This window comes from Passer montanus, unplaced genomic scaffold (assembly GCF_014805655.1).
Source record: "Passer montanus isolate IOZ18808 unplaced genomic scaffold, ASM1480565v1 scaffold25, whole genome shotgun sequence".
Classification (NCBI taxonomy): Eukaryota; Metazoa; Chordata; class Aves; order Passeriformes; family Passeridae; genus Passer; species Passer montanus.
In genome coordinates this window covers 2,888,590-2,911,852 of record NW_024367149.1, presented here as the reverse complement: position 1 = coordinate 2,911,852, position 23,263 = coordinate 2,888,590, and the positions used below count along the sequence as shown (strand labels likewise).

At 43.6% G+C, this 23,263-nt stretch overlaps 1 protein-coding gene and 1 long non-coding RNA gene across 3 annotated transcripts in view; both read left to right on the top strand.

Annotated features, from left to right (window-relative positions):
• The first annotated feature begins 292 nt into the window (after window positions 1-292).
• LOC120503193 lies at window positions 293-4,865 on the top strand. Its single transcript, XR_005627676.1, has 2 exons — window positions 293-3,922; window positions 4,092-4,865. It is a non-coding gene; the product is annotated as an uncharacterized LOC120503193 (long non-coding RNA).
• A 4,563-nt stretch (window positions 4,866-9,428) lies between these two features.
• The window catches only part of ERI3 (ERI1 exoribonuclease family member 3), a 119,851-nt gene continuing 106,016 nt past the window's right edge, over window positions 9,429-23,263 (top strand). For both annotated transcript variants that reach the window (XM_039711433.1, XM_039711434.1), the window contains exon 1: window positions 9,429-9,740. In XM_039711433.1, coding sequence (XP_039567367.1) covers window positions 9,441-9,740 — 300 coding nt within the window. In that variant the 5' untranslated portion in view covers window positions 9,429-9,440. The remainder of the gene's footprint in view (window positions 9,741-23,263) is intronic.

Sequence of the window (23,263 nt, the reverse complement as noted above, 5' to 3'; positions counted from 1 at the left end):
CGTGCGGTGGGATGGCCCTTCAGGACACAGGGCGGGTAAGTGCTGGCCCCGGGGCAGACCAGGGGTCGGGTCGGCGCGGAGAGGATGAGGTTCCGCCGGGCACGGGGGTGGGAACCGGCGCTCGGGGACCCGGCGCGGCGTCGAGGCGCGGCCACGCGGCGGGGCCGGCCGCAGGGAACTACGACCCCCAGCGTGCCCCGCGGGGCGGCGCGAGCCAGGCGCCTGCGCGAGGGGGCCGGGGGCTGCGGGCCGGGCGGGGCCGGGGTGCCGGTGCCGGTGAGGAGCGGGGGCGGCCCCGGCCCGAGGGGAGGGCGCGGGGTGGCGGAGCCTCGTCCGCTCGACGGCCGGGTTGGCGGGCCCTGGTGCGACCCGCAGGGAGGCGGTGAGGGTGGCTGTGGCAGCAGTGCCCCAGGTCCCTGCTGGAGCGGGATCAGTTGCGTGCAGGGCTTGAGGAAGGGAAAACAGCCCGTGTGCCCGGGGGCTGGGCACGGGCTGAGCTGGAGGCAGCAGCAGCAAGGATTTTTTTATGTTTTGGGATGTGGAGGTTCATAGGTGGAGGTAATGAGGGAGTAGGAGGTTTGTTTTGGTTTGGGTTTTTTTCCTATATTCTTTGCCCTGTGAGATTGAACTGTTCACCTGTCTCAGATCTGGAGAGTGAAGTAAACTTGAGAAAGCTTGGGAGTACAGTCTGTTTACTTGTTTCCTGAGTGGCAGTAGGAATTTCTTCCCTTTTCTTTTCTTACTGCTATGCTGTTACAGGTGTTTCTTCCAAACTGAGATGGATGAAGAGGTGTTGTCATTTACTACTGATGTTCTGTCTTTTACAAGTCCTGTGTCTGGTGGATTTATGTAGTGATTGCTGGCCTGTTTGCCAATAAGTGTGACGTTTGTTTTGCTACTTCTTTACTTATATAGTTTCTTTATTGAGCTTTTGGTTCCAAAGATGGTAGATTGGAAGCTGCTGTTTAGTCTGAACTCTTGATATTCTTTCAGCTGCGATGCAAGGGGACCAGCAAGTTTTCTAATATGTTAATGCTTGCACTGTGTCTCAGGAAGGATGAGACATCCAGGGCTCCAGGAAGGTACATCTCCATAGCACTTGTCCCATCAGATGTTGTTAACAGCTGTTGGAGACTTTTACCTGATTTCTTTTTAATGGTAACTTGGATAGATTTCATCCTGTAGTGTCTTTTTGCGTCATTGTAGCATCTCATATCGCTCAATATTAAAGTTGGCATCTGAACTTTAATCCAAGAATGAATTATTCTGAAAGTCACTAGTGTGTTAAAAGTCTAGTTGATTAGTCCCCACTGTGTAGGCTTGGGTAATTTTATTTCAGATTTTTTTTTTTTACTTCAGATATTTTTGTTTCCATTTTGAAACACTGAATTCTGCCCTTTGCAGCTCAATTTTCACGTAAATTTACAGTATGGACCAGATGTTTGTTTTCTTTCAAGGAGTGCCCCTGTGGCCCTTTTATACATTCTTGTTCATCTCAAACTTTGAGTTGCTCTACATGAATAGTGTGTTTGGTTTGGGTTTTTTTGTTTTTTTTTTTGTAAAGTTAGTGTGTCTAGACAGATTTGAGTGGTACCAAAATCCAAAAGAAGAAAGTTATTAAAGCCTTTTAAAAAATGCCTATGTGCCTGATGCTAAATAAAGAAGACCTTGGATTGAATAAACACTGATAGGACCTGAAGTTTCCGTTCTGCACTTGAGAGATACTTCAGTTTGCTTTCTTTGGAGGGCCTGATTACAGCTGGTTTGGTGCTTATCTTGTTTTGATTCTGTTAACTTTGGTAGGCCTTGATTTGATTTTTTACTTTTTTTTTGAACCCTCTTAAATTTTGGAAATAGAGTTCTGGAAGATACTTAAATGTGTGAAGTATTTGCATTTTGCCCTGTCTCGGTGTCAGTCCTGGCCACCTGCAGTGGAGGGCCCCAAGGCAGGTGTGGTGACATGCAGGCAGATGGTGCAGGACTGCCCACTGTGCCTGGGCTTGCAGGGCAGCATGGAAAGCTGTAAGCAGCTGTGCTTTTGTCACAAGTCTGTCTTGGATCTGAAGCAGGTATTTTTGCTAGAAATGGTCCTGGTGTTTCACTGTAGTAGTGATGAGCTAACCTACCAGTATGGTGCCATGGCAAGCAGGGGAGTAAGGGAAGAACTGGACAAGCTGAGGCTCTTCAAGACATAACCTAGAGCAGAAGTGCTGGCTGTGCTGGAGACCATTTCCCTTCCCTAAGAGAAGTGATCTCAGCTGGCCTGAGGCCAGCTGAAAAGTTATGTTCTCCCTAGATGAATTGTAAAGATCCTTCTCTTCCAGCAAAAAAAAAAAAAAAAACCCAAAAAAAAACCAGCTGTACTTGTTGCAATCATTTTTTTCCCCTGTGGTTGAATATTAGGGTCAACACTTTCCCTGGCAGATTTTCTGGGTTGTATGGAAACCATGGCCCACTGTAGCTGCTGCCCTGCTTGGAGCCTTTGCCAGAGTACTGGCTTTCTTTTAACACTTTTGGAAGTCATTTGTGAAGATCAAAAGTTACCAGTGTATTGAGCAATGCAAAACTTGTTTCCCTGTATCCAGGCTGAGATTCATTTGGCACTCTCAGGTGTTAACCTTCATTTTTCAGATAATGAAGGTGTGCAGCTGTGGAAGTGGTTTGAACAACTGTGGCATCCATGTGTATGAAAATGAAGTAATTATGCATGCCAGATACCATCAAACAAAGGGTGGCCTACTATGTCTCCTTTCCACTGAATTAGGCCAGTGTGCAATAGTAGCTTTCACTGACTAGATGTGTAGTAGCTACAAATCTCTAGCTCTGGCAGTGGGAGCTGTGCTGAGGATTGAGAGTACTGAAGTGCCATAAATTGCAGAACTCATCTCGAAGACCAGGGCTGGGAAAGTTTGAATGAGAACTAAGGCCTGTTGTTTTTTGACAGTGAATGGATTGACCATTGGAACGAGCTGTCTGGAGGTAGAGGGGAACCTCCATTCTTTGTGCTCCAATTCAAGGCCACAAACTTTTCTGAAAGATGTTCAAGCCTTTGGGCTCGACTAAGGAAATGGAAACTTTAGGGCCAGCATTACGTGAGGTTGAGACCAGATGGTCTGATGGGCTTTGTGAATTCAGGTTTAATGTGTCTATGCTGCTAGAGCCAAGATAACTAACTTGTCCATTCTCTGCAAAGTGCCATGTCATCCCAGGTGTGTCTGTCCTGGTGTGAGTACATGGTTTGATGAGCAGCTGAGCTGACCAACAGCCCCAATGGCTCATCTCATTCCTGCTTCTGCCAGTGTGGACTCATCCTCTTCTTGGAGCTTTGGTATTCATCCACCCTGGCCCTGAGCTAATTCATCTCACTAAACCAGCCAGAAACTATAATCTTGTTTTAATTGTGTTTTATTCTGGCTGTGTTAGTCCCTTTTATAGGTTCCTGTGGTTGAATCAGCTTGCAGAAGGGCCAGACAGGCTCAGGAACTGGTGTAACGTAATCAGCAGGAGAGCAAGACCGAGAGGGAAGGACAGGCCTGCCTCCTTTTGGCCTCCCAGAACTGTTGGCTTGGTTAGCCTCATTTGTGTAGTTTCACACTGGTGCATTTTCTTATGGCTCCCAGGCAGAGGCAGGAGACTGGACTAGAGGATTTTTGGTCTGATCCTGTGAAACTGTTCTTTTCCTTAATAGCAGATCTGTTCTTCCTCTTTGGCTTTTGCTGTATGTGTCCCTGTTAATGCTTCTTTGTTTTAATTTTTGTTCTTTCCTTTCTCTACATTTCTTCTAAGTGACCAGTCCTTTGCTGTGTGGAACTTCTTCAGACTCCAGCTTAGACCCGTTTGCTCATCTGCAGTTACTCTTGGAGAAGGTTTAAAAATACACAGCAAAGCCTGTCTTAGGAGACCAGTCAAGGAGCTGACGAAAGTGGGTTGCCTAGCAGAGGTGGCCTAATAAAATTGGAGTGGAATTGTACTGTGCATCTTTGGGACGGCTTCTGGGTGGTCTGTTCAGACAAATTCATGTCCTGCTGGTGTGGAGTCTCATGTGGGTTTCACTGTGTTGTCAAGTGAACTGAGATGTGTTTGTTTCCCAGCTTTGTAGGGTGCCATAGCTCCAGCAAGTGCTTCCCTAAGTAATCAGCGCCTTCAGCCTTGCACATTGTGATCTCACAAGCCATCGCGTCTGTGATGTCACAATGGAAGAGATTCTGGTGCTCTGACATGTGGGGTCGTGCCTTTGACAAATCAGCCAAGGAACCCAGCGGCAAGAATGAGCTCAAGAAATGGGAGAGACCTTCCTTAACCCAAGAGTGCCCTCCATCCTTTAGTCAGCCTTTTCCGTGTTCACTTACCTCTTCCCTAATGGCCATACAGAGGGAAACCAGTGCCTGTATAGGGTGAATTAATTTTTTCAGTTGACCTACCATGATGCATGTTTCTCCCAGATGAGCAGTTGCCCAACTCTCCTCCTGTACCCCTCATTCTTTTCTGTTGTTCCCCTCACTTGTATTGCTTCTAATTTTAGACTGTAAGTTCTTGAGAACAGGGACCTCCTCATCTGTAGTGGGAAGAGCCTGGGTGTGATTGTGGAGTACTGTAAAAACAAAACAATGAATGCCAAGTTGTATCTGAGCTGAGTAATGATGGGGCAGCATATAGATGTGCCATGACATTACAAATTTTCCAAAACACAGGCGTGGTTGTCTAGCAGTGCTGGAGACAAACCCAGCCAAACGTGAAGGGAGTGCAGCCATGAAGTGTACTGTTCTCATGTTGAAGTGATGATACTGTGAGGTTAACAAATTAAAGAAAGAAGCAAATCTACCTGTCTAAAATTGTGTTACTTTATTAAACAGTTCTAAAAGCTTTGTCTTTTGTTATTTGTTTTACTTTATGTTGGTTGGGTTTTTTTTTGCAAGTTTGAGTGGTGAGAGTGGATAAGATGGTCTTGTTCATAGTCTCTTGTTTCCTGCCTCACAGGCTAGCTAGGTGCTGTCATTTTTGTACTGTAGTTCATCTAATGAAATATTTGGCTTTAGGTTAAAGTTGATTAAAAAACACCCTGAGTTATCTCTATTGTTCTTCAGTTATATTTTCACACAAGTGAAATATGGGCTCACATTTGACCTCTGAGTATGCATTTGAACAGCTACCAAAATTGAAGTCCTGCATTTTTTGTTATACTGTGTTCCAGGTGTCACTAAATGTGTGCAATTTTGTTCTGCAGAAAACATCTCTATTACCCTAACTTTTTTCCCTCCATAATTTAATAAAATAGACAAACCTGACTTACATTTTTGATTGGTTTGCATTGTTCTAGCCTTGAGTTCAGTTGGCTTTGGAGGCCAGGAGTCACAACTGCCCCTACCCAGGTTTTGCACAAATAATAAATGAAGTATTTTACTCCCAGAGCTTGCTTGCTTTTATTTTTTAATTTCAGTTTCTCTTGTAGTTTAGGTTAGTGGGGGCTTTTCTTGTTTGTTTTGTAATATGGTGGAGGACTGTCTTGTTATAACGAAGTAATTTAACATGCAAGTGAAGACTCTTATAAAATGTAATTTCTTGGGTCAGCCCGCCAATATGAAGTTAGGTGTTGTCTTCCTGCCCCTTCTCTACTCAGCTTCTCAAACTGGAAAGTAAAATTGAATATTTTGGGCTCAAAGGCAAACTGTAATTTTAATTAGATGTAGTTGTAAAAAGTTCATATTCATCTTATGTGCCAGGAGTCATTAAGCTCAAGTTCTTAGTGGGCTAATTTGTCCTGCCATTGATGAATTTGAGTCCTCTGGAGCTTGTGTGGTGCACATCTCTGTGGCTTTGGGGCTGCCCTGCAGGCAGGGGATAGCATTTGCACTGCCCTGCTGGCTGTTGTCACCAGCATTCTTCACGTGGCAGGAGTTCCCTGTCTTGTTCCCTGCCACTTTGGTTGTCCCTAAGCAACTTTCCCAGCAGGAAGCCTGGCGTGCAACAGCCGCCAGTGCAGATTCTCCGCTTCGCACTCAGTGGGGCCCCTGGCAAAGCTGATGGCTACAGCTGACACTTGCCTTTCTCTTGGCTTTCCTTCCTTACTGGCGATCAAACTGTCATGCTTTAGTACCATGTGCTTGGACTGCTAAAGAAGCAAAAGCTGTGGTCAGCCTGAACTTGCCTTGGTACCTGCAGCTCATGTCCAGAGAACGTTTTTTTATTAATTTATTTTTAAATGTAGATGCTGATTTTAGCCAGTACTGTCATATGGAATGCCCAGTGTTACACAGCACAGAACACAAACTATCTTCCAGCTGAAACCCACCACATACGGCCATTTCCCATCTTACTGCGTGTAGCAAATGTAAAGTGCTGTCACATTTTCCTAGGTCTGTGTACAATCTGTCAAAATAATTCCTGAGGTCCAACCTCAGTTCATGGTCCCATTACATTTCATACGTATCTGTGTGAGGAATTTGAGCTGTGTGATATGAAATATTAACCTAGTAAGGTTGACTGCCAGATGTGACAGCTTGCACTGTCTGAGATTATAATCTGATCCTGTGTGTATAAGAAATATATATATGGTGTTTTATGTAGGTTTGGAAATGGAATCACTGAACATGTGGATTTATATGGCTAGAGCTGGGTTTTTAATTTTTGAAGCTGCATTGCTTGCATCGTTTTCTCTTGGAAAAAGTACAGGATAATTACTAGTGCTTTGCATTGTCATAGCCATTATAAATGCTTTACATGACATCTAATAAAGTGTGTTTGCTCACCAGCTATCTAGTGCTCTGAGGCACTCTGACCTTGCCAAAGAAGATGATGTGAGGTCTTCCCAGGGCACCCAGAGCAGTGGCTGGGTAAACATACTGTTAAAACTTCATTTGGCTGAAGGTGCAGAGTTTGCAGTGGGGTTACCCTTGTTTGTATGCTGCCTGTGTAGGGAAGTCCACATGCAATATCCCACTCACACACCTTTGTTCAGAGCACTGCTCCCTCTGCTACAGAGGAGAGTGGGGAGGGAGGCTGCTTTTAGGATGGGGAGCCCGATCCTGTTGCTAGACGTGGACCACTGCAGAAGCTGTTAATGTAAACAGGCACTGCATGCTGGCTGTTCATTTCCTCCACGGATGTCACGTGGTACTTTTGTGACCCTGACCTGCCATGCCAGAGTCTGGCATGGTGCTGCTGTGTCTGCGTGGGGATGTGCCTGAATCCTGCCAAGGCAGCTGGTTTACCTTTGCCATGGACACAGTAGCTCTGCACCACTGTGTGTAGTGCAACTCAGCCTGAAGATTCATGGGGTCTGTGTCAGATACCCTGGTCTTGACAGTTCAGATACATTAGAGAAGAGATCTTGCTGTGGGTGGGTGGATAATACGTGTTTTATTGCCTGTGTTTGATAGAGGGGTTGAAGCCTGTCTGCCTCCCCCACTCCAACAGTCTATTTTATTTGATGCAGTAGGCTAAAGACCAGGTTTTCCTGCAACTAATTTACAAGCTACTTTATTCTGAGATTATATTTGTTGTGATGGGCCTTTAAACTCATAGTAGTTAGAAGATTTAAACCATGTATACCTTAAATATCTTTTATCTGGCACATGTTAGAAGAAAATAGAAGTAATTTCTATTTGGCTCTAATGCATTTATGAATGACGGCCAAAGCTGTAGATGAAAAGGCAATTGGTAGAACTGAGCCCCTTTAAAATAAATGCCATGTTGGGCTCTTCATTTTTGGTTTTGCAACTTGAATTTTCAGTTTTCAAGGTACCTGCTGTCTGGCACATTGCTTTGGTTTTGCAACTTGAATTTTCAGTTTTCAAGGTACCTGCTGTCTGGCACATTGCTTTAATAAAGCAAACAGCTCCAAAACATGAAAGCCTTGAGGCAGGGGCAATGCATATATGCCATGGAATTGGCAGTGTGGGCACTGGCTTGGTCTTAAACATTTCGACTTCTTTGATTTTTGCCTTTCACTCAAAAGCTTGGAAAGGGAAGCTTACCAAATGCGTGTTTACTCGAAGCACACAACCTGCTTAGCCGCAATTATCTCCTAATCTGGTCCTTCCGAGTTTCTCTGGTCTCGCAGGTAAATACAGATTTAGCCGTTATTCAAGGCATATTATTTACCTCATTAAGTGTGTGTTTTGGCACGTGCATTATTTACCTGACAGACTAACGGATGGGAGAGAGCAAATGCTGTCTTTTGTGCAAACAGTGACTTTGTTCATGAGCAGCAAGTTCCCATTTTGCCGTGGCCACTTTGTCTCCTTGTCTCATGGCGGGTGCTTCTATCCCTGCATGGTAGGCATGGTAGAGCAAAAAGCCAGCACAGGTGTGGGGGTGCCATGCTCATAAAAGGGCAGGTGGGTGGCATGTCAAGTGATGGAGTTCTTCCACAAGCAGTGGGACCTGCTGTGGGGATAGGTTTAAATATCTTATGTAGCATGATGTGTATGTATATATATGCATACACAATTAGAGGGGGTACTCCTATCCTTCTTCAAGAGGACTGAGTTGGTGCAATTTGCTTGTTTAGCTATCAGTCCCTGTACCCACCCGTGTAACACCATGAACTGGTCTTGAATTCTCATCCCTGTAGATCTATTAACGGCCCTGAGGCTGACCCATCTTGGATAGTGACAATCCTGGCAACTTTTTCCTGCAATGTTTTAGAACAAAAGTAGCAGGAGGGGAAATCCAGGTCATCTCAACATGGATAATGCAATTTATTTAATAGTGTTTGTTAGATGAAAGTATCAGAAGGTGATGGCTGAGTGAGGTATTTCTTTGGGAGGAAGACTGTAGCCTATAGAGTCCTGCTTGCATTTTACACTTCCTGCAGTACTTGCGTGTGATTAGTTGAACTGATAGCCTCCTATGGGAGAAATACCTGAAATTAGAAGGGGAGTGTAGCACTGAAATCACATCTCTGAGAAACCTTGTATACAGAGCAAATGAGAACTTTCCTGGGGAGGAGCCTTCCAGCCACCAGCCACCTGGATTTGTAATGGAAATGCCATGTTTTGGTGCAGCTGGCAGATGTTTCAGGGTCAAGCTGTTTGGATAAGATGTAGTGTTGATATGTGTATTGCTGTGTTTAATTTTTACCCTTGTATATGAAAAGATAAAAGGCCTCAGAAATTTCAACAGGGTTTAGATTGGATATTCTATGTTTTAATTGTTTTGTGTTATGTTCTGCTAATGAGGTTCAGCAGTGGGGTGTGATCTGGTGCCTGGAGCCATGGCTGTTGTGTATGTCTAGTTCTTAATTTAGAGTAGTTTGCAGAGGTTAATTTTCAGTTGCCTGTGATTCTGGACACCTTGAGCTCAATCCAAATGTCATCTGTTGTGCTTAGAGCAGGTTACTGTGTTTTTTCAGGTTTGTGATGCTGGAACGTCCACTGGGAAGCACAAAGGGAATTCCTGTCAGAGGAGGATGAACCAGTAGAGATAAGATGTAGGTGTGCATGAGTAACGTGAGTCTCTCTTCAGTTTCAGATGCCTCTGGATGTTCAATGATAGCACTTCTCCATACTGGAGCAGCAAAGTTTCCCCCAAACTTACTTTCAAGGTCAAGACAAGCTGTGTCCCCCCTCTTCCCAGCTGGTGTTCTCGAAGGGTTCCGCTCCATCGTAAGCAGGAAACTGGCGTCCCACGGCTTTGGAGCTTCCATGGCAGCAATGTCATCCTTCCCTCCACAGAGATATCACTACTTCTTAGTGCTGGATTTTGAGGCTACATGTGATAAACCGCAGATTCATCCTCAGGTAAATAGTTAATCATGTTAATTATTGCCTTGCAAGTTACTGCTGCTCTTCTGAGAGGTAAAAGAAAAAAACAGTGCTGGCTCACTAATTTTTTCTGGTTTGTCCCACCTCCTTTCTGTTGCTGGTTCTCCAGGGCTCTTGCCAGTCACCTGCTAGGAGCAATGCCAGGACTGTTTGGTGGGAATGAATAAAGGAGTCTGATTTCCATCAAGGAAGTGACAATTCATGTGTTACTGAAAACAGCTTTAAGTCATGTATACTTGTCATTTGTCTGAACTGGGAAGGGTCTAAAAGTTTTTGGCTGGAAACTTGCATTAATAGATGGCAGCTGTGTTTGATTCTGGAAGGAAAAATTCTACTGTTGGTAGCGAACAGCTTTAGGAAAAGAATATTTTGAATGATGAGAATATGTGCAACATAATGGTATTTCTAAGTAGAGAAGAAGAACAGTTTGTAGATAATTTCAGCAAGATCAGGTATCTTGCCTGGGTTTTAACTCTGGAGTGTAATGAGTCAGGAAGAGTTCAGCTTCAGAGAGATCTTCCACTGCTCTACCACTTGAGACATGCAGAGATCCAGATGAAGTACAGAACTTTTCTGCAAACAGTTCATTCACAGTACTGTAGAGCAGATTAGTAAAAATATTATCAGTTGTCATCAGGATGGGCCTAGGTTTTTAACTGGAAAACTGTACTAAAAAGACAAAAACCCCTGATACTAGGTTGGTAGCGAACAAACAGAATTTCTGGATCTAAAGCGGACTCAACCTCCTATGCCAAGCAATTGATCTGCATGTGTTGGTAATGCCTGCATTGGGTGACAACAACTTCCTTTTGCTTTTTTTCAACTATCTGAAAGGCTTAAGCAGTTTTCAGCGTGGTGTCTCATGACTGAAGTGACTCAATGCAGCGTGTGTGTTTCCCTTGTGCTTGTCCCAACAAAAGGTTGCTGCAAGTTGGATCAGACTTGGCTCCTGTCTTCCCCAGTAGTGCCTTGGTGGGTGCTGCCTGTTCTTTGTGTTTCTTGAAAAATGGATAGCAAATTCCCTGCTCTTTTGCTGGCTCTTTGTGGGAGGCTGTTGTGGCTCTGCATCCAGTTCTGCTAGCAGGCTCTTAACCGCTCCCCAAGTGAGATATCAGGCTATTTCCCGCATGCTCCGCCTCGGGTGCACAGACCTGTCAAAGCTGTAAATTGGATCTACCTTGTCCCTTTGGATATGGGCTTGGTCTGTGCACATTTTGATGCAAAACCATGATGCATGTGGAGCTAGTTTACAGCTGGCAGTAAAAAGGAGCATGAGTGGAATATGATTACTACTGTTTTAAGGAGCTTTGTCCCCAAGTCCTTGCCAGGGAAAGTAATGGTCTGGGCCAATGCTGATCTGCTATATATTTTGTTGGTGAGATAGCACCTTTAAGGTGGAGATGTTCTTCAGTGTTGTTTTTCCAGTCTGCTGTGTTCAGTGCCTGTCTGCATCATATAATGTGTTGAAAGGGCTGTCAGTCCCTCACATCCTCACCAGCAAATTAGTTTGACAAATAAAGAAATTACTTTTGCTACATGGGTCTCAATGTAGCTAGAAAGGCTGAAGGTGACTGCCAAAATCTGGAAACTTTATAAAATGAGACTTCAGTTGATGCCCTTACCTACCTCTTATGTCTTTGCTGACCAGCATGGCTTTTGTCCTCTTCACTCTTAGGCTGTATGTCATGGTGACTGTACCATGCATTTCAGTGATGTTTTCTGCAAAGTTTTGGTGACAGGATCTTTCTCTGCAGGATTGATAGACAGGTTTTGGAGGTTTGGTCTGAGGTCAGAGCTGGGAGCTGGAAATGGTCATGTGCTGATCTTCACTGTGATACTGATATTTTTTTTGCTTTTATTTTAATACCTGCAAAATAAAAATCTAGATACAATGAAATTCAAATGCAGTGGGATTTGATGAGAAGGCTGTGCATACAGAGCTAAGCTAAGCTGTGATCCACGTTACTTTAAGTGGATAGACATAGCTGTAAGTTTAGCCAGTTCAGCCTAAAAATCTTGCAAGACTTCACTTGCCACCATACAGCACATTTCACATTTCTCATTCACTGTTCTTCAGAATATTCTGGCCTTTTACAAGAAACTACTGAAAGAGCTATCTTTTTATGTACACTAAGATGTGTGACTGCCACATCTGCTCCCCCTCCCGTTGTATTTACTCGTGCTCCTCTGTAACTGGCAGCCTTGCTGGCTTTATCCCTGGGGAAGTCCTTCATGCTCATTCGTGAGCCCTGAAGACCCCTTCATTTCCATTCTCTTTCACATTGCCTGATCTCTCTCTGAGGTCTCGTGGTGTGGCCTCTGTAATGGGGATCAAGGAGGGTCAAGGACAGTGGTATTCCCCTGGGAAGCCATCTGCATTGTGGCTCTGGTGGCTGAGACTGCTGGCTGAGTGCCTTGTGGCCACTGCCCTGTGCTTTACCACTCACTCCTGTGTCAGGCTTGAGGGTCCTTCATGTTCTCTGCCCTACACCCACAAAGGAGTGGGAGCATCCTCGCAGCCCTGACTTCTGACTGCTTTCAGAAGATACGCCCCTCCATCAAAGTGCTTGTTTATATACACATAGAAACTGCTCAGCTTTATTGGTTTTCTGGATGCATGCATGAATAATGGGACCATCCCAGAGAGAAAAGAAGGTGTGGGGGGTTTTAACTGCACAGTCTGTGTCATGTAGTGTTTTAGCCATCCAAAGGTCATTAGGGGTTGGCAGTAAGAGATGTTTATGTCTGGCCTCTCGCATCTCTTTAAAGCTTACCTTGTGCCTTTGGAATGTGATCCGAAGCCCACTGGGGTCAGTTGGGAGCTGTCATTCTGCGGAGGTTGGTGGACCCTGAACGGTGGTGGTGTATTTCATTTTTCAGCTCTGAGTTTTTTCTTTTACTGTCTGGTAAGAGTTTATAAGTACCTGCTTTTATACACTGTCAGCCCAAGAGCTGGATACATATGGAGTTTTAGCTTCATGAGAAGATGCATTAATAAGTGGGAGTCTTGCTCTTTTGTCCCTCTGTCCTTGTAGACATCAATGTTTATGATGGTCAGTGCTTTCAATGACTGTGTTAAGCAGCTCCACTGATTCAGATCTGTGGCTGCCTTTATTAATGCAGTAAGAAGGTGTGCCTCTTTCAGTCAGCAAGCTCAGTATCTTGCCTTCAACTTCAGCCGAGTGGATGAAAAGAAATTATTTGTTTTAAATATAAAAAGTCTGAAGGTAGAAATCAGATCTGTTCAAAGCTGAATTTGAAATTAGCCTTCTATATATGATGTTAATCTCTAATTTATTAAAGCCACTTAAATCAAAATCAAATAAAATTCAAGCTCTGTATGTCTGCTGCCTGGAAGTGTAGAAGGGCATTAGATCTCTGACCTGGTAGAAGGAGCTGGATCTAGGAGTAGCTGAGCTGCTAAATGAGCTTTTGGTAGTGATAAAGTTGTGTTTTCTCATGTCAGTTTTTTCAGGTGTTCAGTGTCTCAGATTCACTCAAATTGGTAATCATTTTGGAAGTAGTAATTTGCCTCTTTCAAACTCTCTGTAAAGGGAAAATACGAAATGTTCAGATCTCATTGCTGAAGAAGGTTGTGACCAGAAGCAGAAGAATAAATTGTTTACAGACAATGTTTTATGTGTCCTCCTAAACAATACTTTTTAAATGCAAAAAATCTTGATTTTTTTTTTGTTAGTGTATCCTAGATACTTCTACTCTGTTAGGCATGCATTTAGATTGTTATTTCAGGAGAATTTTTAATTATAATTGCTGTCAGATGAAACTGGATATACTAATAAATATAAAACATCACTCACCATTTCAACATAAAATGATAAACACTGATATAGACTAAGCAGATGTTCAGTTACTAATTTATTTTTGGTGTTCAAACAAATCTGGATGATCATAGTACATACTGTGATTGGCAAAATGTATTAGCAAATAGGAGCCAGTCTTTCTGTAAGATAATATTCAGTACAAATGCAGGAGAAGGTTATATCAGATTCAGTGTATATTTCCTTGAGTGCTGCTGTAAAAGAGCAATACAGGTGTTTTCCCTTGAACATCCAGCTCACAGTCACGGGCAGGTACAGCTGGAGTGGCTGTGATGATCTGTACAGCTGCCTGTCCTGCTCTATCTGTGATCTTGTTACTGCAGCAGGGACAACTGAGTCATGTGTCTCTGTTCCTGAGCTGCTGTGATTTATAGACTGACCTTGTAATGGGAATGGATGCTGATTTCCACCAAATTTAGGCCATATCAACAGATGTGCAGTCCCTGCCAAGCTCTGTGTAGGGTGACTAGGTAGAGGGTAGGGAAGCTGCCTTGGGAGCCATAGGTGAGGCTACTTTGTAGGAGGAATATGTCCTTGAAATCACAGACTTGCTGCAGGAGGAGGCGATGGAGGGATCTCTCGGCTGCTGGGGAGCAGGCTGCAAGGTACCTTCTGTGTGCTTTGCATGTAGTTTTCTGTGGAGACTGAGGCAATCCCAGCTGAAGGCCAGGATGGGAATGCAGGTGTCTCACACAGTAACGGACATTGTCACAATCCTACCCAGAGGTGGATAAACGACCTGTGTGTGCCTGTGCCTGCCTGTTCTATCTAGACATCCCCATGTAACAGCTTTCTTCTTGCACTGTTTTTGTGTGGCTGTTAAGCTCAATGCGCTGGAAATCACCTGCCAAAACCTTTACTGAGGATGATCATGAGTTGCTGAAAAATAAAGAAATTCAGGCTTGTTTCCCATGGCAACTTTAATTCAGCATAAGTATTACAGTGGAATATTAATCTGTAATTACCTATCTTCATGCATCTTAGGCTTGGGTGTAGTTTTAATTACCTACTTCTCCATTCAGCTTCTTACAATGCTGTTTCTAGAGAAATGCTGTTAAAAAATGCATGTAACATAGCGACTTAAAGGTTTTTTTTTTCTTTTTACTACAGGTAAGTAAATATGTATGTATTTATCACCTCTTTGCCAGTTATGACTGTTACTATGCCATTGTTCTTACATCAGAATGCTTTAAATTCCTAGAGTGGCAGGAAACAGTTCATATAAGAGCCCTTTCAAATGAATTTTCCTGTTTGCATTGAGTTTTTGAACAAACTTCTTTAGGTCTTGTAGCTTTAGAGAGTTACACTGCACCTGGTGTCTCAGACCTGCATGCACTTTGCCTTGGAGACCTCCCTCATTCTCCCAGTAAGTGGGGACAACCTTTCTGTGACCCATATCAATCTGACAGGGTGGGTTATGACTTCAGGCAACAGAATTAGCTGTATTTATTTTAAACCTGATGAGCTAGAGAACATGAACAGTTATTGAACCCAAGTCTCCTGGAGAGCACAGCCGTGAGACCACCAGGCAAGACATCTGATGTATGAAAAAAAAAAATCAAAGCAATTTTTTATTTAAGGATATAAACCCAGCATTATTATAGCAACAAGTCTAAAATACCAAGGCACTCAGGTGGCCAATGACTGCAGTCCTAACCTGACCTAACCTGCTCAGCTTTTGGCTGGTTATTGACAGGCTGATGAGATGACTGCTTTAAAGCAATCAGTCATGTTGCCCTTTCTTTCACAGTGTGCAGAGACCCCACATCAGTTATGCATCCCGGCCGTGCAATTTCCCACCTGTGCTGTTTGAATACTGTATCCTTAGCTGTGCAAACATTACACATGGTTTAGGTGACAAGTTGCAAAGTTAAGTAGACTTGTTGTTACAGCAGAAAGTAGTTGAGTGGCAGTCACCCTGAAAGGAAAAGATCCAAGCTAGCTCAGGAATGTGCAAGTCTGCTGGATTGTTTGCCTCTCCATAAAGCCACTGATGAGGACTACATGTGCTTCTTGAAATACTCCTATCATGTGCATTTCTGAAGTGAAGGGGATGGGTGTCCCAGGTTTGTATCTTTGCTGTGCTTGTCCTGCCGTGTGCATGGCCCGGCGTGGTTGTCGGTGATCGGTGTGTGCCTGCTGCTCTTTTGCAGCCTCTGAGGTACAGGAAGTATTTTGCATCACTCCCAGCATAATGTTTTAAAACTAGGCAGTATTCTTTCATGGCATAATGCCCAGCTAGTGCTACTTGGTGATGGTGCTTTTCAGGCTGCTGTGGTTCCTAAGAAATTGTCTTTGTCGTGTTAAAGTGGTCTTGTCTTCACTTTGAACAAAACTTTCCTGATAAAGAAGCAATGCAGCTCAGCTCTTTTAGTGAGAAGGACACAGGACATGCTTAAATCTTGTGGGCTTTTTCCCCTTTATGCCAAGCTTGCTGTGCAACCATCCCTACGTTGTCTTTGTTGATCTGTGCACTTGTTATCTGGCAAAATAACTCTTCATAACGTTGTTTAGTTCCTTTCTGTCAGGCAGAAATGTGCTGTCATCAGCAGCCAGTTGTGATGTCTGTAAAACCCTGGGTATTCATTTACATGCACTAATGTGCCCTTTCTACCCATCCCAGATGTTTTAGTGTCGTTGGGAACATTGATCATTTGTCCTGCTCAATATCAGGTGAAGAGGTTGGGACTTGAAATGATCTGATAATTCTGCAACAGGGACTGCAGAGGCTCTTTGTCTGCCATAGAGAGGAGTGGATATGAAAAAGGATATAGTGTAGTTGCCATCTTGCAGTGGAAAGGTAATACTTGGAAATGTGTGTGTGTGCTGTTTTTAACTTGGTCTGAGTGCTAAACTTCTCCCAAACTGTCAAGCTTAAATTGTTGTTGGCTGTGTCAGTAGAGATGTTCTGGGTGGTTAAATATATGTCAATAGTGCTTGAAGAAACACACTGAAGTGTTCATGTCTGATGGTCTATATTTCTCATCCCATGTGTGAAAAGAGGGAGATTCTGCCTTATTCTTGATGTCTGGGTCCTGCTGGAAAGATCAAAATAGTGGATTTTGGCAGGGAGAGATGATGGTGGTGGTGAGAGGTAGGAACCAGCCTGGGAGAAAATGATTACTGAAAGTTTTGTTAAGGATGGCAGGACAAGGGTTGTGAGCCTGCTGTCAAGATTTCAGGTGCAATGGCAGGCATGAAAAACTTCCAAGTATCACAGTGGTAAGTTTAGGAGAAAAGTGTTATTTGCAAGATGTGGATCCTCCTGTTCTTGGCCCTTTGAGAAGGGACTTAAGCTGATGAAGTACTTCACTTCGTATTCCCTACTCTTTAGAAGAAAAAAAATATACCATTTCAAGAGAGTGAATAAGAGAATCAGTGAGTGTGACCAGGAGTCTGCAAAGTGCAGCTGTGAGTGCAGACTGGATGGCACTGGGGTTGTGTTTAAAGCAGTGATGAGAGGTGTATATAAGATGAGGTCTTTGTTACAAAAATGACAAAGGCAATGTTCTGGCCTGTGTCTGCTGTGGGTAGGAAGAGCAATCGGGAATTTAAACAACAGCAAGGGAAATTCAGATTAGACATTAGGAAAACTTATCCAATGATAAGACTAATGAAACAGGAGGATAGAGTGAGTGCCTGGGGAGTATGTGAGTCTCTCTTATTGGAGTCGGTAAAAACAGCCTAGACAAAGTCAGAAATTATTTAGGGGGTGATGATGCTGCCCTCAGGCAGGTGCATGGACTAGATGTCTCTTTTAAAGCTGAAGCTCCTGGAGGCATGTGATTAGATGGGGATTTCAGCTTCTATTAAAGAAAGAGAAATGGTCCCTCACCCTCAGAGTTGTAAGGCAGCACTGGGAAATAAGAGCTACGTTTGATGTCAGTGCAGAACCCAAAATGCAACTCAAAATTTATCTTTGAGGAAATCCAGCATTTGACATTGGGCTTCAGTGCCTGAGTATTGGAGGTAAGCAGTGTGATTCACCTGAGAGCAGAGGGAAGAATAAACAGTGGATAATCAATGGTCAGGCAGCAGAATTTTTCTTCATATCATCTTATCCCAGTGTTTCATGATCTTCCCATGTTCCTTCCAGTTCTCTTTTTTTTTTCCCCTTTGTTTTTTGTCTATTTCCCTTCATGCTTTTCTAGGATATAATAGTACTTTTAAATGTATCGAATTGTTAGGTGTGTGCTCATGTGTATTTTAAGCTAGGTAGTGATAGAAAAAAGAAATTTGGAGGTCAGCTGCATCCCCAAAGACGTTTTGATAGGTTTAATCAGTACACAGAGTAACTTAGCCGGGACTGAGGCGCTGAGAGGCTCCATGGTGTGTGTGCAGGCAGACATCCTTTGGAAAGCCAGCATAGCCCTGATTCAGCAGAAGTCCTGCTGTTCTGCACTGGAGAGGTGTTGCCTTTATGGTGCTTATTTTGGTTAGTTTAATAAAAATTTAGAAGTGGGAAAAGACCTATGAGGTCATCTTGGTTACTCTCCCTGAGGGCCAGTGCAAGGCTGCTCACTTGGAAATGGCTTTAGTTAAAATAATAATTAAGGCAGAAGATGGAAACTGGGGAGGCAGATCTGTTAGGCTAGTGCTGTCCTTACTATGTCCCTTTTCGATTTTAATTGCCTTGGAAAAAAAAAGAAAATCACAAGGCTTTAAAAGCTCTGATTCTCTCTGCTCTTCAACGCCCCCACACCCTCTCCCCGATCTTGGAGGCATCAACTCTCATCTGTCAAAGTGTAAATCAGCAATTAAAACACAAACAGCGAAATGCCAAAGATGACCCGAAGCACAAAGCAACTGACAAACAAGTCCGGACAAATCGGCGGATAATTTATAAGCATTGCCCTAAAATCTAATTATTTGGCAATTCGAATTTGCAGCCGGCCAGGGCTGTGCAATAAATTTAACCCGCCATAAATTATTTAGGAGCAGCCCGTGGTGTAAATCAAAAACACGAGTGTTTGTTTAAGAAATAAGCTCCTTGTGCATAAAATGACTTTTTTTTCTTTAAAGAGGAGGGGGGGAACCATCCCTAAACAAAATGAGCTGATGCTGAAGCTCTGTCCCTCCACAGACACTCCCTTGCCTCTTCTGCCCTTACCTTTTTTGAAGGTGTAAATGGTTCTTTTGGTAAGAAGTTTTATGCTTTTCCTTATCAGACAAAATCCATTTCTCTCAACAGCCTCAGCTTGTTTTTATTGCATTTTGAACAGTCAGCTCTGATTTTTATGGGCATCTTTTATTCTTGTGTTTATTAAACTTCTTCACATGGGGGTTAGAGTGAGGGATAAATTATTGTCTGGTAGTTTTTGAACTGAATAGGCCATACAGTCTTCCTCAAATATATAACTCTGTGTCCTGGAGCGTGCCGTGCCCTGTCCACTTTGTACATGGGCGTCTGGATTAAAAGGTTTTGAGAGCTGGGAAGCTCTTGTTGGCACTTTGTTCTTTCTCTATAATGATAAGCAAAAAGGATAAGCAAAAAGATTCCTCTGTGGGAATTAGGGTAATTTCAGGTGCTTTCTTCTCTGACTGGAAATTGTTTAGCAAGTATAGTCTTGTGCTTGTTCATTTCTTTTATTAGCAAGAAGATCAAGACAGCTGAATTGATGCATCCCTCCTCTGGTGTTAAAGGGAAGGGAGTTTCATATAGGACAACTGGGTAAGGAAGGGCTGGGTTTACAGCAGTGCTTTCACATGCCATTAAGAATTTTTCAAATCCCTCTTAGAAGAAAGTCCCTAGCCATTCCACAGTTACCCAGCTGCTGCTCAACACACTGGCTAGGGACAGCCAGGTTGCACAGGAGACTTCTACCTGGAACTTTTTTTTAAACCCTTGGTTTTTCAGAAGGACAAAAGTTCTGAGGAAGCTGTCACATAGATTTGCTTGGAGTACCTTGAAATAGTAAATGTAGGAGTGTTATAAAGAGAGTGGACCTGGTAATGGATCTGTATAAGCCTCTGGCTCTGTAGGTTCCTATTGTTACTGTGTTTGGGGGCACAGCTGAGGGGAGGGACAGTGTGCCGATGTTTTTTTCTTTAAGCGTGTTAATATTGATTTTAGAAGCTCTGTGTTCCAACAATATAAATGCAAATGCCTGTAATTGGGAGCCTTGTGCAGAATTTCTCAATAGAAAACATGTTCAACTTCTCTGACAATGAAAGGAAAATAAAAAGCCGCTTATTTATTGGTGGTGGTTTGAATCCTGGATTTCCTTTCAAGTTACTTTGCAGTGCTAAATAAAATACCTAATTGCAGTGCTCGCAAAATTCAAATGAGTACATTTGTTCTTCTGGTAGCTCACGGCTATTTGCAGCCTCTGGACACCCTCAGCATTATTTTAGCACATCCATAACTCCTGGTTGTGCTATAAGGAAAAGCTGGCGGTGGGGGCAGAGAGAAGGCTTAGAAGCCCCAAATGCTGCTGGCACAAATCACTGCCGAAGTTGGAACATTTACTCTGTGTCGGAGTGGATACATGTGAGGATCTCAAGGTAACACTTAGAGATGATCAGGCTCTGATAGAAGAAAGGAAGTGTCAGTGAATCTCTCTGCCCTTAACTCCCTCCTGCTGCTTTCCTCCACCTTTCCTGCCTGGGAAGAAGCAGTGAAGGTCCTTGAATGGTGGAGATGGAGCTGAGCATGTTGAGCTCACCGGGCTGCTGTGAAACATGAGAGAGCACCCGGCTGCCTTCCTGCATCACAGTCTCTTGGGGGGTTGTGTGTATGAGTGTCTAAGTGCTCACCGTTTCATAATAATTACTAATGAAATTCTAGATCTGTAATAACATTTCAGATATCTAAAACAAACCATATGCTTGTTAAAAAAAAAAAAGAGAGAGAGAGAGAGAAAAAAAGTGGAAACAGATCTACTTTAAGCCATAAATTCTTGGTAATAGAGGCCTCTTTTCTCCCCCCTTTCTGTTTATGTTTGATAGATATTTTTGTTTCTGCAGGAATGTCAACTCTTAATTTCATGATGTATCATGGGCTTAAGAAAATTGAATTTAATAAAGGCAAAAGATGAATGGCACCTTTAAAGGTCCCAACACTTGTCTTTATTAGCAGGACAAACTGCAGGGTCTCCAAACACTGCTTCTCTCCAAATGAAAGTTTAAATGAAAAGTACAGCAGTGTCACAGGTTAAATTTCATTGCAGGACTGGCTAACGTCGTTAGTGAGGAGTGGGGCTGATTTCATGGGGCTGGTATCTGTTGCCTTAGATACCAGTGGAGCAAACACTGCCAGAGACTGGAAAAATCTCCGCTATAGGAAGCGTGCAGATAAACAGCCTTTTGGGAAAGGTTCTTTACCACTTGTTTCAAAACTGACCCAATAAGCCCAAGAGAGTGGCTGCACTTTCTCCTAAGACGCTCTAGCTGCCTCTGTGGTTCCACCCCTGCTCCTGGGCACGGACTTCCCACAGACCTACAGTAATTCTGGATATTGTGAAATTTTCCACATTTTTTTAAGTATGGCTTTTATTTCCTCCGTCTGTCTTAATCCGACCCTCCTGGAATTGCTTTTTGCCTTTGGTTCTGGAAGGCGAGCGACGCCTTTGTGTATCAGATCAGCAGCAGGCTGTCTTTCAGTCTGGCTTTGCATCCAGCCAGTTGATCGCCCCTGAGGATGTTTGTGATCCCTTAGGGCCCATCCCAGCATTGCAACACAGCCCTGCTATGAAATCCAGCCGGTGTGTGTCCCTCTCTGGAAAGGGAAATGTTTGTCTTGCCTTGCTGTGAGCTTGCCTGCTTCCATGATCACCCTCTGGGAGGGATGCAGGCCTAAAGGGCAATGAGATGCCCCAGACCCATTTGAAAGATGGAATGGTGTTATTCTGAAGTTAAGCCTGGCTCTGTTATGGCAGGCTGTCTGTTAACTTCAAACTTTGCAGTCTGTTTTCCTTCTAAACAGAAGTTTGCTGCTTTCAGAGCCTCTGTGTGGTGGCCCTTTTGAGGAGAGGATGAGCTGTATCCAGCATTTCTTACTCTCTTGGGTTTCCATGGGTCCTTTTGGGTGGCTGAAGCTGGTGAGTTTGGCTGCACCACAAAAGGCAATCCAGCTAATACTCAAGTGTTTGGCATGTGTCTTCTCCTTCCCTTGGAGCCCCTGGGTCAAGTTTGCTCTCTTTCCTGGCAAAACTTGGTGACTCCCAGTGGGGTGATATGGCAGTAGGGAAGGATGTGCCCAGCCATCTGCTCTGCCTCATCCAGCCCAGCATGCACAGGGAGTGGCACAGCAGACCATGAGGAAATGCTTAAGCCATGCGTCCTGTGCAGCTTCACTGCTCAATGTCTACACCTGGGCACTTCCACACTGTTAACACTTTATTTGATTTTTACATCTTTTTCTAACTTTCAATCTCAGCAGCACATGCTCTCCATGTGCCCTGGTCTGAGCTGTGCCCCTGCTGCACTGGGGAGCTGCTCTGCTCTGTCTCTGGGCTCTGCCCACCATGGAAATTGGGTGTTTCTCCTGGCTATTTAAATTATCTGTTCTTTCCATTTACCCACCCAGCTTCTTGCCCTCCCGCTGCCTGGTGGGGTGGTGATGTCATCAGCTCATATATGTAACCTCATGATAATTTCCGCCTGCAGGTCATGAGGGTTGCAACCACAGTCCAAAAAAGTGTGTTAGTTCCTCTGCAGCGGCTGCATTTTTCACATGCTAATTTTACTCACAGGAGTTGGATTTTTTTTTCATTTTTTATTATTTCTTATTTGTCTCTTCCAGATGTTTTTAGGCAGTTTTTTTTTTGTTGTTAAACTAATTCCATTCATGTTTTAAAAATTTATGAAAGCACTAATAAAAATGTCAAAGTGGTAAAAATGTTAGCTTTTGCTCTGCTTTGATTAAATTTTGCAAACTGTTTTTGAATATTAAAAAGCAATATTTTTTTTATTCTCTCTCCCTCTCTCTGTTTTTCTCCAGAAGTGATTTGAGAGGCTTGTTGCATGGATATCACTCAGCAGGCTCATTTGCACTCCAGAACCTTGGTGCCATGGATCTCTATTAAATAACATAGACAAATTATTCTTTAAAGACACCAAACAAATTGTCACTTCTCCTCTTACATTAAACTAGAAGGAGGAAAGGGAGTGGAGAAGGAGGGGGGTGAACACAAAGGATTTTATCGCTTTTATTCAGTGGGCGGCTTTTTTAATTTCATGTATATTTTTTAATAATTGAGAAATCCATCGCAACTGGATTTGTTTAAACTTTTTATTAACAGGTTCATGTAAATTTTTGATTGCTGATTATTCAAATAATTGAACATTCTTCTGATGAAGGAACGTTTTTATTTCCCTATCAGCATAAATTGGCTACAAAGAGGAAAATGAAGCAGGGCTTGCTACTGTGCTGTATCCCATAGGGATGGATCTGGGGGGAGCTTTCGGCTCCTCTCCTCAGTCTGTTGGAGGAGGGCAGTCCTCCTCAGCCTCTCCAGAGAAGGAGGTGCTTCATGCAGTAGTCCCTGCTGTCTGTCTGATGGTGTCCCCTAAAGGGATGGTGGGCTGGAAAGGTTGAGACTGCTCTTGGGGAGGGCACAGCCCCTGCGATGTCCTTGCTAAACAGCTGTGAGCCCATTGAAAGTACAGCTTCATATTCTGTGGGTATGGGAATATGGGAGTGGTGTGAGACCACCTTCC